Source organism: Lynx rufus, unplaced genomic scaffold, assembly GCF_022079265.1.
Source record: "Lynx rufus isolate CCGP_SWC_20201006 ecotype Redwood Valley unplaced genomic scaffold, mLynRuf1.p SCAF_9, whole genome shotgun sequence".
Classification (NCBI taxonomy): Eukaryota; Metazoa; Chordata; class Mammalia; order Carnivora; family Felidae; genus Lynx; species Lynx rufus.
Window position 1 is genome coordinate 66,022,660 of NW_025814897.1, and position 15,899 is coordinate 66,038,558.

A 15,899-nucleotide genomic window follows, 5' to 3' on the forward strand; every position below is an offset into this window, starting at 1 on the left:
ACACCTAATTCTAAGTTAACAGAATCTCAACATCAGTAGTATCCCATTATATTAACAATATTTTTAAAGCCAAGAAAGAGTGATCAGGGCCAAGATGTGTCTCCCCGTGGCTGCCAACGGAAGCAACACACACACACACACACACACACACACACACACACACACACACAAAACCATGGCTCACCTTGTTGCGGCACTCCTTCAGCAGGCCCTCTACAAACTTCCAGTTGGTTTGAGCAATCACTGATGGGGAGAGGTTGGACAATTTGGGCTGGCGGATGGTGCTGCCCATGTTTCTGGCTTCCTGGATGTACTTCTACAGCAAACGGAAAAATCAAAAGCTCTTTGTGTCTACGCACACAAACCATGGGTGACCAGTACTAATGAGAGCCTGAAGAGGACACTATTATCACCTGCACTTTCTTATTGTCTCTTTCCTATGCTCAAAGTTGGGAGTGGCAAGTTTAAAACACAACTCTTGCAGCAAAGAGAAAAACAGACAACATAAGTTCTGTTTTCTTTGATGTAAGGCATTCCATGAGTACTGTAATTACCTTTGCTTTAACGATAGAAGAGGTAAAAAAAAAAAAAAAACACATGGTTAACACAGAGCTAACACATGGCTGCAACATGTATAGTTCAATGTACAAACCCACCCAAATTTCACAGTACTACTGAGAAAATCATTTTCTCCAACAAGCTGAGAGGAATTTAACTCCTCTGCCCATTTCAAAGGTATCTACCCTTACTATCATAAAGTATAGCCTTGCTAAATTAGAGCCTAGAAAAGAAGACTGCACATTTAATAGAAGACTGCACATTTAAAATAATAACTGCATTTTCCACTTTTCTACAATGTGCTGGTGATTTTCCATATACTATTTTTTTAAGTTTATTTATTTATTTTGAGAGAGAGAGAACAGGGGACGGGCAGAGAGACAGAGGGAGAGAGAGAAAATCCCAAGCAGGCTCTGCGCTACCAGTGCAGAGCCCAACACGGGGCTCAAACTCACAAACGATGAGATCATGACCTGAGCCGAAATCAAGAGTCCAATCTTAACCAACTGAGCCACCCAGAGGCCCCACTATTTGTTTTAACATAGAACCCACTGACATCCTCTCAGTATCTCAAGTTCACAACCAATATTTTTACCCCAGACTTTATTCCAGTAGTACAATTGTGTCCATTCTACCTTCTGGTCCCTCAATCTGCTCCTGCTACCAACCCCCAAGGTTAGGCTTCATTTCTCTCACCTGGACTACCTGCCTCCTAGTTTGTTACCTACCTCCTGTACCTCCTTACTCCAAAATATTCAGCCTACAGCCTCCATTACAAGACAAATACCAAGTGTTTGATCCTGCATTTATTTCTTCCACTTGACTGCTCTTTGTCTCTCAAAACCCTATCATCCTCCCAGACTTAAAGAGATGATGGCTCCATCAGTCTTGTTTGAATAATACCCCAGGTAGAACTGACCTCTGCTTTCTCTAATCAGTGATCAAACACTGACTTGCCTCTCATAGGATCCTTCCAAAAGACTATTCTACTAAAGTTATTTGTGTATCTGACTTTGTTCCCTAATAAACTGGTATCCCTGAGGACAAGTCTATCTCCTTCTCATCTTTATATTTCAAAGTGCTTATTACAACGATTGGACCAAGTAAACATGCTCAATAAACACTGTTGAAAGAATATGGAGGTGAGATGGAAGACCCAGGGGACACTTCTAAAATAACACCAATACTCAACACTTTATTTCCACCCTCACACAAACAAAAACTCTAAGCAAGGATGCCTGCGTGGCTCAGTCGGTTGAGCACCTGACTTCTTGATTTAGGCTCAGGTCATGATTTCAGTTTGTGAGATCCAGCCCTGTGTTGGGCTCTGCACTGCCAGTGCAGAGCTTGCCTGGGTTTCTCTTTCTCCCTCCCCATCTTTTTCTGCCCCTCCCCCCACCCAAAAGAAACCAATAAACATTAAAAAAAAAAAAAAAAACGCTAAGCACAATCATATCCTATAAATCAGCAGTTAAAAATTCATAGCCAGGGTTGCCTGGGTGACTCAGTCAGTTAAGCGTCCAACACTTGATTTCGGTTCAAAACATAATCTCACAGTTCGTGAGTTCAAGCCCCACATAGGGCTCTGCACTGAGCACAGAGCCTGCTTGGGATTCTGTCTCCCACTCTCTGCCCTCCCCCAACCCCCTTTCTCTCAAAAATAAATAAACCTTTTTTAAAAATTCATCACCATACCTTGCAATTCTAATTTATTCCTTTAAAAAACAGCAAAGACAAAATAGTATTTATTTTCCAATTCACTGAGGTGTCAGACTAATATGAAAACAATATGCTTTAATAGGTTTTAAATGTATAAAATGCAAATTGCAGGTTCTTTTCTCAAAGAGAAGTTCCTGAAATAGGTTTCTAAAGGTGAAGCCCCATTTTTACAACTTCTCTGCAACTAAGGCAGGGTCTCCATCCTGAGGTTTAGAAGTAGAAACTTCACTGGGAAGGAGTTATAGTAGAGCTGAGAAACTCAGCTGGTAAACTCAGGTCAATTCAGGAATCCCCAATCCCCAGGCACCTAATGATAACATTCCTCTCTTTTGCTTCTCTAAGAAAAAAAGTCAAGATTATTGGTTTTAGGGGTGCCTGGATGGCTCAGTCGGTTAAGCGACCAACTTTGGCTCAGGTCATGATCTTGGTCCGTGAGTTTGAGCCCCCTGTTGTGCTCTATGCTGACAGCTCAGAGCCTGTAGCCTGCTTCAGATTCTGTGCCTCTCTCTCTCTGCCCCCCCTCATACGCTCGCTCTCTCTCTCAAAAAATGAATAAACATTTAAAAAAATTTTAAAGAAAAGATTATCTGTTTTAAATTAATATACACAAAAAATAGAAGAAAAGTCCCCCATACCCGTTTCAGAAATTCACAGCATTAACCCAAGTTCAGCTTTTCTTCCTTCTCACTTTAATAGAATTAACTTTTTTCTACCATATTACACACACACACACACACACACACACACACACACACAAAGTCTCACAAATTTTAAAAGAATTTCTTCCAAATCTCAGACTCTTATCTTCTGAGTTTTCCTGTCACACTCCCCAGGGAGCATATGCATGACTGAGTACTGAAAGGACAGTGAAAGCCTGGACGTTACTCTTGATAGGGCTGCAAACAGGTCCTGGCTCAGAGAGAGGACCTACTAGTGGTCACTTGCAAAACATCTTATATCCTAGATTTGTCATAACCAAGGCCCAGTATCAGGTATCGGGAACTAACCCTAGTATTAACCCATCTTTATGGGAGAGATCACTACTAAGACATTTGAATCAGATCAGAGGTCATGAAAATGGGAAAGAGAAGTAGAGTGTAGAATAGTCAAGAGCCACTGTTTGTCACCCTTAAGATGTCTTACCTCTCTCTGGTCATTATCTAAACGCAGGTGTTCTGTGTGCTGCTTCTGCCTATCTTTCCGCCTCCACTGAGCAGGGGCATTCCTTTTTGTCCACCTGACAGAATCCAAGCAGGCAATTATGAACATTGCACTAAGAAAGTAAGGTCAGGTTACTGATAAGAGAGAACGTGAATGTTTAGGGAATAACGCTGGGCATGGGAAAAATACCTAACAGTCAACAGAGATAGCTCAGAGACCTTGAGGAAAAGTAGCTGAGAGCTCAGTGACTGGGCAAGAAAGAGAAAACTCCTCAGGGGAACATAGACATATCTCTCTTAAAACACATGTAAAAACTTCACATGCAGACCCAAAACTATACTCCTTCTCTGTCTGGGCTTTGACACACTCATCTCCAAAAGTAACTAAAAAAGAGCAACCCCACTAAGGTATCTACTTTTGGTTCAGACTCCAATTATTTCAACCACCACTTATTAAAGACACAATGCTAGCTAGCTAGGTGTGGTATGGGATTTAGTTGAGAGATGACTGCAAGCTATCTGTAGTCTGGCTTTTTGTAGTTTCTGGGCATGTGGAGCTATCCCAATTTGCAGAGTAGAGACAGGAGCGAATTATACTTTGTCACCTGTATTCTTGTTCAAACAAATGAACAACCTGGATGGTCTGGGTCATCTTCATATTTGCTTTACAAAATTCCAGGGATCTTCCACAAGCTCAGGCCCTGATATGGGAGAACCCTCATCACTGTGGTTAGGGAGCTGGATAAGAGAATCCCTGGGGTTGACTCACTTGTTGCTGGCTGGCCCAGTGGAAAGCACATCAGACTGCAACTTAGGGAAAAAGCCTGGCTCATATTTCCCTTGTCCAATCTTCATGTCAAGTAAATGGGGGTGAATCGCAGTATGGTCAATTTTTGCCAGACGCAGTTCAATTGCTTTCTCTGAATGAGAACAACAAAAAATAAGTCAAAAATTTTCTAAAATATACCATATTCTGAACCATAAGTTTCAATACATTTAAGATAATTTGAATCATACAATTATGTCCTCTAACCACAATTATCAATAATAGCATCTTGAAACTAAATAGCATGCTTCTATATAACTCATGGGTTAAAAAAGAAACCAAAAGAGAAATAAAGTTTGAAACTGAATACGAAAACACAAAATATCAGAATACGTAATTAAAATATTACTTGAGAGGAGATTTACAGCAATAAATGTCTATTTTAGAAAAGAAAGTTCTCAAAACTACTGACCTCAGCTTCCACCTTAAGAAACCAGAAAAGGACATGGACATTAAATCCAGAGTAAATACAAGAAACGAAACAATAAAGGCCAGAGTAAAGTCAATGAAAGAGAGAGAAAATTAATAAATCCAAACAATGGTTCTTTTAGAAGATCAGTAAAACTAATGTAAAATGTTGGACTAATTAGCATAAAAAGAAAAAGACACAAATTAACAGTGTCAGGAATGAGAGAGGTAACATTGTTACAGATTCTATAGATATTAACAACAGAATATTACAAATAATTTAATGTCAACAAATTTAACAATAGGTTAAATGGAGAAATTCCTAGAAAAACACAAAACACAAAGGCTCACTCAAGAAGAAATAGATAATCTGAATAGCCCTATATATGTGTTAAAAATTGAATTTGCTACTGCTCGGGATTCTCTCTCTTCCTCTCTCTCTGCCCCTCCTTCTCTATCTCTCTCTCTCAAAATAAATAAATAAACATTTCTTAAAAATCTTGTGGCAACTGGGTGGCTCAATCAGTTGAGCATCCAACTCCTGATTTCAGCTCAGGTCTGATCTCACATTTTGTGAGACTGAGCCCCACACTGGGCTCTGTGCTGACAGTATGGAGCCTGCTTGGGATTCTCTTTCTCCCTCTTTCTGCCCCTCCCCTGCTTGTGCTCTCTCTCCCTGAATGAATAAACAATAAATAAATAAATAAACAAACAAACACAAACAAACAAACAAACAAATAGCTTTATAAAGCCTTCCCACAAAAAAACTCCGGGTCCAGATGACTTCAGTGATGAATTCTACCAAATCTCTAAAGAAGAAATAATCCAAGAAACTGAAGAGAAGAAAAATAATAGTTCCCAACTTATTCTTGGAAGCCAGCATTATCCTGATACAAAATCAGACCAAGACATGTACCAATAGCCCTCATGAACACAGATGCAAAAATTCTATAAACAAATTTTTGGTAAATCTACTCCAATAATGGGGCGCCTGGGTGGCGCAGTCGGTTAAGCGTCCGACTTCAGCCAGGTCACGATCTCGCGGTCCAGGAGTTCCAGCCCCGCGTCAGGCTCTGGGCTGATGGCTCAGAGCCTGGAGCCTGTTTCCGATTCTGTGTCTCCCTCTCTCTCTGTCCCTCCCCCGTTCATGCTCTCTCTCTGTCCGAAAAATAAACGTTGAAAAACAAAAATTAAAAAAAAAATCTAATCCAATAATATACAAAAAGGATAATATGTCATGACCAAATACAGTTTCTCTCAGGAATGTAAGTTGATTTACATATTCAAAAATCAATGCATATCACTCACCAAATTAAAAAACCAATTCTAATAACCATATAATTACCTCAATAGGTGCACAAAAAGCATCTGACAACATGCAACATCCACTTCTGATAAAAACTCTCAGGGGCGCCTGGGTGGCGCAGTCGGTTAAGCGTCCGACTTCAGCCAGGTCACGATCTCGCGGTCCGTGAGTTTGAGCCCCGCGTCGGGCTCTGGGCTGATGGCTCAGAGCCTGGAGCCTGTTTCCGATTCTGTGTCTCCCTCTCTCTCTGCCCCTCCCCCGTTCATGCTCTGTCTCTCTCTGTCCCAAAAATAAATAAACGTTGAAAAAAAAAAAAAACTCTCAGCAAACTAGTAACAGAAGCAAACACCAACCAATAAAAGATATCCCTTGAAAAACTTACAGCTAACATCATACTTAACGGCGAATACTTTCCCCCAAAATCAAGAATAGACAACACTGCCCATTATCACCATATCTGTCTCACACTATAGTAAAGGTTCTAGCCAGTGCAATAAGACAAGATAAACAAAAAAAAAGGCATCTGGATTGGAAAGGAAAAAGTAAAACTATCATTATTTGCAGGCAATATTATCTATGTATAAAATTGGCTAGATGTACAGAAAGCAATTAGAAAAAAGTATGGTATGGTTGCAAGGCACACATCAACATACAAAACTCTATTGTATTTCTATATATTTGCAATGAACAATGAGAAATTAAAATTTTACAATACCATTTAAAATAACATCTCAAAAAATGATACACTTAAAAGATAAATATGACAGGGGCGCCTGGGTGGCGCAGTCGGTTAAGCGTCCGACTTCAGCCAGGTCACGATCTCGCGGTCCGTGGGTTCGAGCCCCGCGTCGGGCTCTGGGCTGATGGCTCAGAGCCTGGAGCCTGTTTCCGATTCTGTGTCTCCCTCTCTCTCTGCCCCTCCCCCGTTCATGCTCTGTCTCTCTCTGTCCCAAAAAAATAAATAAAAAACATTGAAAAAAAAAAAAAAAAGATAAATCTGACAAAAGATATGCACAACTTGCACACCGAAAACTATATAACACTCTTGAAAGAAACTAAAGGTCTAAATAAATGGAGAGGTATGCTGTGTTTATGGAACATAAGACTCAGTAATGTTAAGGCATCGATTCTCCCTAAATTGGTCTACAGATTCAAGGCAGTTTCGAAAGAGAGAAAGAAAGAAAGAAAGAAAGAAAGAAAGAAAGAAAGAAAGAAAGAAAGAAAGAAAGAAAGAAAGAAAGAAAGAAAGAAAAATGGAAAGAATGAATTTGGATCCTTAGCTTACACTATCTAAAAAAATTAACTTGAAGTAGATTATAGGGGTGGCTTGGGTGGACCAGTTGGTTAAGTGTTCAACTCTTGATTTTGGCTTGGGTCATGATCTCCCAGTTCATGTGATCAAGCCCCACACTGGGCTCCATGTTGAGAGCTTGGAGCCTGCTTGGGATCATCTCTCGATCTTGGTCTCTGCCCAACCCCTGCTCATACTCTCTCTCTCAAAATAAATAAACTTAAAACAAAACAAGAAATGGATCATAGACCTAAATATAAAGCCTGAAAATATAAAACTTCTAGAAAGAAATACAGAGGGGAAAAAAAAATCTGTGGGGCACCTGGGTAGCTCAGTCAGTTAAGCATCCGACTCTTGGTTTCCACTCAGATCATGATCTCACAGTTTGTGAGATGGAGCCCCGCCCTGGGCTCTGCACTGAGGTCATGAAGCCTGCTTGGGATTCTCTCTCCCTCCCTCTTTGACTCTCCCATATGCACATGCAAACATGCACAATCTCTGTCTCTCTCTCAAAATAAACACTAAAAAAAAAAATCTGTGACCTTGGATAGGCAAAAATTTCTTACATATAATAGCAAAAGTATAATCCTTTTTTTAAATGTTTGTTTGAGAGTGAGAGAGAGTGTGTGAGTAGGGAAGGTCAGAGAGAGAGGAAAGAAAGAATCCCAAGCAGGCAACACATTGTCAGTGCAGAGCCCAATGTGAGCCTCGATCTCATGAATTGAGATTATGACCTGAGCTAAAATCAACAGTTGGATACTTAACCAACTGAGCCACCCAGGGACCCCATTCTTTTTTTTAAGATTTCTCTTAAAGTTTATTTATTTATTTTGAGAGAGACAGAAAGAGTCCGAGTCAGGAAGGGGCAGAGAGAGAGGCAGAATCCCAAGCAGGTTCCATGTAGTCAGTGCACAGTGCCCAACTTAGGGCTTGAACTCATGGAACTATGAGATCATGACCTAACCCAAAATCAAGAGTCAGAGGCTTAACTGAATGAGCCACCAAGGTGCCCCTAAGATTTTATTTTTAAGTATTCTCTACACACAAGGTGGGGCTTGAACTCATAACCCTGAGATCAAGAGTTACATGCTCTATCAACTGAGCCAACCAGGCGTCTCATTTATTTTTTTAAAGATTTGATCCATTTTTTCTTAAAACGATAATTCAGGCCTCATCAACATTTTAAAAGCACTGTTTTTCTTAAACACTGCTCTTCAGAAAACAGTTAAGAGAATGAAAAGACAAGCCACAGAGTAGGGGAAATATTTGCAAATTATGTATCTGATAAGGTACTTGTATGAAGAATGTATAAAAAACTTGGAAAATTCAACAATAAGAAAACAACCTCCAAAAAGGGGAGAAATATTTAAATAAGCATTTCACCAGAAAAGATGAATGAATGAATGAATGAATGAATGCCAAATAAGCAGATCAAGAAATGTTCAACATTAATCATCAGGAAGACCCAAATCAACATATTCTAATATGTCTAATAATTCTGACACCACAATGAGATATCACTACAAACCTATTAGAATGGTTAAAATCGAAAAGACTGACCATAAAAAAATGTTAGCAACAATGTAGAGGAACTATAATTCTTATGCACTGCTAGCAGGAATATAAAATGTGCTATGAAAGACAATTTGTCAGTTTCTTTAAAAAAGTCAACATACAGGGGCACCTGGGTGACTCGGTTGAGCGTCCGACTTCAGCTCAGGTCACGATCTCACTGTTCGTGAGTTTGAGCCCCATGTCGGGCTCTGTGCTGACAGCTGCCCCTCCCCCACTGGCACCCTGTCATACATGATCTAGTCACTCCACTCCTAGGTATTTATTCAAGGGAAAAGAAAACATGTAAAAAAAAAAAACAAAAAAACAAACAAAAAAAACTGTTCATAGCCCAAACGTCCACCAACAGGAAAAGAAATAAATTGCAGTAATATCCATATAATGGAATACTACTCAGCAATAAACAGAATATAAATGAACTTCAAAGTAATTATGCTGAGTAAAAGAAGCAAGACAAAAAAGAAAAGAAAGGAAGAAAACAATGTATGATTCCATTTATATAAAATTCCAAGGGCTCCTGGGTGGCTCAGTCAGTTAAGTGTCCGACTCTTGATTTTGGCTCAGGTCATGATCTCGGCTCAGGTCATGATCTCAGGGTTGTGTAGTATTTCAGGGTTGTAAGACCAAGCCCTGCATCAGGCTAAGTGATGGGCGTGGAGCCTGGTTAAGATTCTATCTCTCCCTATCTCTCACTGACCCTCCCCATTTCTCTCTCAAAAAAAAAAAAAAAAAAAAAAGTGCCAGGTGCTACTCTAGGCCCTGCAGATATAGTGGTGAATCAAAGGAATGTCTTTATCTATAAAATTAGTGGGTGAGTAGAATTGATTGCCATCAAGATCCCCCTATTTTAGTTATTTAATTTAAATCTGACCTAGTTAACATATAGTATAATAATGACTTCAGGAATAGAATTTAGTGATTGATCACTTACATGTAACACCCAGTGCTATCCCAACAAGTGTCCACCTTAATGCCCCTTGCCCATTTAGCCCATCCCCCCACACAACACCCCTCCAGCAACCTTCAGTTTGTTCTCCATATGTAAGAATCTCTTATGGTTTATCTCCCTCTCTGTTTTTATATTATTTTTACTTCCTTTCCCTTATATTCATCTGTTTTATATCTCATATGTGGAATTTATATTATATGATATATATATGTCATATGATATTTGTCTTTCTCTAATTTCTCTTAGATTAATACTTTCTAGTTCCATCCACATTGTTGCAAATGGCAAGATTTCATTCTTTTTGATCGCCAAGTAATATTCCATTATATATATATACATATATACATATACATATATACATATACATATATATATATATATATATATATATATATACACACCACATCTTCTTTATCCATTCATCAGTCAACGGACATGTGGGCTTTTTCCATACTTTGGCTACTGTCAATAGCACTGTTATAAACACTGGGGTGCATGGGCACTCTTCAAAAGAGCACTCTTGTATCCTCTGGATAAATACCTAGTAGTAAAATTGCTGGGTTGTAGGGTAGTTCTATTTTTAATTTTTTGAGGAACCTCCATACTGTTTTCCAGAGTGGCTGCTGCACCAGTTTGCATTCCCACCAGCACTGCAGAAGGGTTCCCCTTTCTCCACATCCTTGCCAACATCTGCCATTGCCTGAGTTGTTAATGTTAGCCATTCTGACAAGTATGGTATCCCATTGTGGTTTTGATATGTATTTCCCTGATGATCAGTGATGTTGAGCATTTTTTCATGTGTCTGTTAGCCATCTGGATATCTTCTTTGGAGAAATGTCTATTCATGTCTTTTGCTCACTTCTTCATTGGGTCATTTGTTTTTTGGGTGCTGAGTTTGATAAGTTCTTTATAGGTCTTGGATACTAACCCTTTACCCTATGTCATTTGCAAATATCTTCTCCTATTCCATCGGTTGCCTTTTAGTTTTGCTGATTGTTTCCTTTGCTGTGCAGAAGCTTTTTATCTTGATGAGGTCCCAATAGTTCATTTTTGCTTTTGTTTCCCTTACCTCCAGAGACATGTCAAGTAAGAAGTTGCCGAGGCTAAGGTCAAAGAGGGTGTTTCCTGTATTCTCCCCTAGGATTTTAATGGCTTCCTGTCTTACATTTAGATCTTTCATCCATTTTGAGTTTATTTCTGTGTATGGTGTAAGAAAGTGGTCCAGGTTCATTCTTCTGCATGTTGCTGTCCAGTTTTCCCAACACAATTTTTTCCATTGGATATTTTTTCCCGCTTTGTCAAAAATTAGCTGACCATGTAGTTATGGGATCATTTCTGGGTTCTCTATTCTGTTACACTGATCGATGTGTCTGTTTTTGTGCCAGCAGCATACTGTCTTGATGATTACAACTTTGTAATACAGCTTGAAGTCCAGAATTATGATGCCTCCAGCTTTGGTTTTCTTTTTCAGGACTGCTTTGGTTATTCGGGGTCTTTTCCGGTTCCATACAAATTTAGCATTCTTTGTTCTATCTCTGTGAAGAATGCTGGTATTATTTTAATAGAAATTGCATTGAATATGTAGATTGCTTTGGGTAGATTGACATTTTTACAATATTTGTTCTTCCTATTCAGGAGCATGGAATGTTTCTCCTTTTCTGTGTCTTCTTCAATTTCTTTCATAAGCTTTCTATAGTTTTCAGTGCATAGATTTTTCACCTTTTTGGTTAAGTTTATTCTATGTATTTTATGGGTTTTGAAGCAATTTTAAATGGGATTGATTCCTTGATTTCTCTTTCTGCTGCTTCATTAATGGTGTATAGAAATGCAACCAATTTCTGTACAGATTTTATTATCCTACAACGTTGCTGAATTCATGGATCAGTTCTAGCAGCTTTTTGGTGGAATCTTTTGGGTTTTCCATATAGAGTATCATGTCATCTGCAAAGAGTGAAAGTTTGACTTCCTCCCTGCCAATTTGGATGCCTTTCATTTCTTTGTGTTTTCTGATTACTGAGGCTAGGACTTCCAATACTATGTTGAGTAACAGTGGAGAGAGTGGACATCCCTGTCATGTTCCTGACCTTAGGGGGAAAGCTCTCAGTTTTTCTCCAACAAGGATGATATTAATGGTGGGTCTTTTGTATATGGCTTTTATGATCGTGAGTTATGATCCTTCTATCCCTACTTTCTTGAGGGTTTTTATCAAGAAAGGATGCTGTATTTTGTCAAATGCTTTCTCTCCATGTACTAAGAGGATCACGTGGGTCTTATCCTTTCTTTTATTAATGTGATGTATCACATTGATTTGCAAATACTGAACCAGCCCTACATCCCAAGAATAAACCCCACTGATCGCAGTGAACAATTCTTTTAATGCATTGTTGGATCTAATTTGCTAGTATCTGGTTGAGAATTTTTGCATCCATGTTCATCAGGGAAATTGGCTCTGTAGTTCTCCCTTTTAGTGGGGTTTTTGTCTGATCTTAGAATAAAGGTAATGTTGGCCTCGTAGAATGAGTATGGAAGCTTTCCTTCCATTTCTATTTTTTGGAACAGCTTCAAAAGAATAGGTGTTAACTCTTCTTTAAATGTTTGGTAAAATTCCCCTGGAAAACCTTCCAGCCCTGGACTTTTGTTTGTTTGGAGATTTTTAATTACTGATTCAATTTCTTTACTGGTTATGGGTCTGTTCAAAATTTCTATTTCCTCCTGTTTCAGTTTTGGTAGTTTATGTTTCTAGGAATTCGTCCATTTCTTCCAGATTGCCCAATTTATTGGCATATAATTCCTCATAATATTCTCTCATTATTGTTTGTATTTCTGTGGTGTTGGTTATATCTCTCCTCTTTCATTTGTAATTTTACTTATTTGGGTCCTTTCCTTTTTCTTTTTGACCAATCTGGATAGAGGTTTATCAATTCTGTTAATTCTTTCCAAGAATTAACAAGCTGCTGGTTTCATTGATGTGTTCTACCAGGGTTTTATTTTTTAAATTTCAATATCATTGATTTCTGCTCCAATCTTTATTTCCCTTCTTCTGGTTGTAGGCTTTATTTGCTGTTCTTTTTCTACCTCTTTTAGGTTTAAGGTTAGGTTGTGTATTTGAGACCTTTCTTCCCTCTTTAGGAAGGCCTGGATTGCTATATGCTTCCCTCTTATGACACTCTTTGCTGCATCCCAGAGGTTTTGGGCTGTCATGTTTTCATTTTCATTGGTTTCCATGTACTTTTTAATTTCCTCTTTAATTTCTTGGTTAACCATTCATTTTTTATAAGGATGTTCTTTAATCTCCAAGTATTCAGGGTCTTTCCAAATTTTTTCCTGTGGTTGATTTTGAGTTTCATAGTGTTGTGGTCTGAAAATATGCAATGTATGATCTCTATTTTTTTGTACTTGTTGAGGGCTGATTTGTGTCCCAGTACGTGATCTATTCTGGAGAATGTTCCAAGTGCACTCAAAAAGAATGTGTATTCTGTTGCTTTAGGATGAAATGTTCTGAAAGTGTCTTAAGTCCATCCGGTCCAGTATGTCATTCAAACCCATCGTTTCCTTGTTGATTTTCTGCTTAGATTATCTGTCCATTACTTTAAGTTGGGTGTTGAAGTCCTTACTATTATGGTATTATTATCAATGAGTTTCTTTATGTTTGTGATTAACTGACTTACATATTTGGGTGTTTCCCCTTTGGGGGCATAAATGTTTACAATTGTTAAGCCTTCTTGATGGACAGACCCCTTAATTATAATGCCCTTCTTCATCCCTTGTCACAGGCTTTATTTTAAAATCTAGCTTGTCTTGGGGCGCCTGAGTGGCTCAGTCGGTTAAGCGTCCAACTTTGGCTCAGGTCATGATCTCACGGTTTGTGAGTTCAAGCCCTGCATCCGGCTCTGGGCTGACAGCTCAGAGCCTGAAGCCCACTTCAGATTCTGTGTCTCCCTCTGTCCGCCCCTCTGCTGTTTGCACTCTGTCTCTCGCATTGTCTCAAAAATAAATAAACATTAAAAAACATTTTTTAATAAAAATTAAAAAATAAAATCTAGCTTGTCTGATATAAGTATGGCTACTCTGCCTTTCTTTTGGTGACCATTAGCATGATAGATGGTTCTATATCCCCTTACCTTTTTAAAAAATTTTTTTAATGTTTATTTATTTTTAAGAGAGAGAGAGCATGAGTGCACAAGGGGCAGAGAGAGAGAGAGGAAGACCCCAAATCTGAAGCAGGCTCCAGGCTCCAAGCTGTCAGCACAGAGCCCAATGCGAGGCTCGAACTCAGGAACCATGAGATCATGACCTGAGCTGAAGTCGGACGCTTAACCGACTGAGCCACCCAGGCACCCCGTATCCCCTTACTTTCGATCTGCAGGTGCCTTTAAGTCTAAAATGGGTCTCTTGTAAGCAGCATATAGATGGGTTTGGTTTTCTTATCCATTCTGATACCTTATGTCTTTTGACTGGAGCATTTAGTACATTGACATTTAGAGTGAGCACTGAAAGATACAAATTTAGTGCCATTGTGTTGCCTGTAGAGTTGAAGTTTCTGGTGATGTTCTCTGGTCCTTCTAGTCTTTGTTGCTTTTTGGTCTTTTTGGGTTTTTTTGTCTTTTCTCCACTCAGAGAGTCCCCCTTAAAATTCTTTGCAGGGCTGGTTTAATCATCATGAACTCCTTTAGTTTTTGTTTGTCTGGGAAACTCTTTATCGCTCTATTTTGTTTTTTGGGGTTTTTTTTAATTTTTTTTAAAATGTTTGTTTATTTTTTAGAGAGAGAGAGAGACAGAGTGCAAGCCAGGGAGGAGCAGAGAGAGGAAGACACACAATCCGAAACAGGTTCCAGGCTCTGAGCTGTCAGCACAGAGCCCGACGCAAGGCTCAAACCCACAGACTGGGAGATCATGACCAGAGCCAAAGTCATACACTCAACTGACTGAGCCACCCAGGCGCCCTTTTATCGCTCTATTTTGAATGACAGCATTGCTGGATAAAGAATTCTTGGCTGTATATTTTTCCAATTCAGCATGTTGAATATATCTTGCTACTCATTTCTGGCCTGCCAAGTTTCTGTGGATAGGTCTGCTGCAAACCTGATCTGTCTTCCCTTATAGGTTAAGGACTTTTGTTTTCCCTTGCTGCTTTCTTAAATTCTTTCCTTGTCTGTGTATTTTGTGAATTGGACTATATGCCTTGCTGATGGCAGGTTTTTGCTGAATCTAATGGGAGTTATCTGTGCTTCCTGGATTTTGACGTCTGTGTTCTTCCCCAGATTAAGAACGTTTTCCACTATAATTTGCTCACATAACCTTCTGACCCTTTTTTTCTCTCTTCATCTTCTGGGACTCCTATGATTCAGATGCTATTCCTTTTTAATGTGTCACTGAGTTCTCTAAGTCTTGTATCATGCTCTTTTCCCTTTGTTTCCCTTTTTGTTTCATTATTCTCCATAATTTTGTCTTCTATATTGTTGATTTGCTACTCTGCTTTATCTATCCTTGGCATCATGGCATCCATTTGAGATTGCATCTCACTTATAGCATTTTTAATTTCGTCCTGATGATTTTATTTCTTTTATCTCTGCAGAAAGGGATTCTATGCTTTTTTTTCAACCCCAAGTAGTATTCTTATTATCGTGGTTCTAAATTCTAGTTCAGATATATCTGTGTTGAGTAAGCCCCTGGCTGTTATTTCTTCCTGTTCTTTCTTTAGGGGTGAATTCCTTCATTTTATAATTTTAGAGGAAGAAAAAAAATTAACAAAATTAAAATTAAAAAATTAAAAACAAAACAAAAAAATCAAATAAAGGAAGCTAGATCCTAGGTGTATTTTGGGCTTCTTGTTGAAGGAAGCTTGACAGAATAGAGAAAAAAGGGAAAGAAAGAAAAAAGGTAAGAAAAAATTTCAAAAGTAAAAATATATATATAATGAAATAGATTAAATGAAATAGAATTTAAAAATTTTAATTAAAAATGTAGTAAAAATTTTTAAATTTTAATTTTCAAAAAAGAAAATAAATTTTTTTCTTTTTCTAAGAAAAAAAAGAAAAATTTAAACAAAGACAGAAGCAAAGAAAAAAACAGCACATATAAATGAACCAGCAAACAGAATGAAACCCGAA

The 15,899-nt window shown here is 38.5% G+C and overlaps 1 protein-coding gene across 2 annotated transcripts in view; it reads right to left on the bottom strand.

The window, feature by feature from the left end:
* DENND5A (DENN domain containing 5A) overlaps window positions 1-15,899 on the bottom strand; it is a 118,659-nt gene that overhangs the window by 25,940 nt on the left and 76,820 nt on the right. For both annotated transcript variants that reach the window (XM_047070056.1, XM_047070057.1), the window contains 3 exons: window positions 4,207-4,357; window positions 3,421-3,514; window positions 185-316 (listed from right to left, as the gene is read on the bottom strand). In XM_047070056.1, the coding sequence (XP_046926012.1) occupies window positions 185-316; window positions 3,421-3,514; window positions 4,207-4,357 (377 nt within the window). The remainder of the gene's footprint in view (window positions 1-184; window positions 317-3,420; window positions 3,515-4,206; window positions 4,358-15,899) is intronic.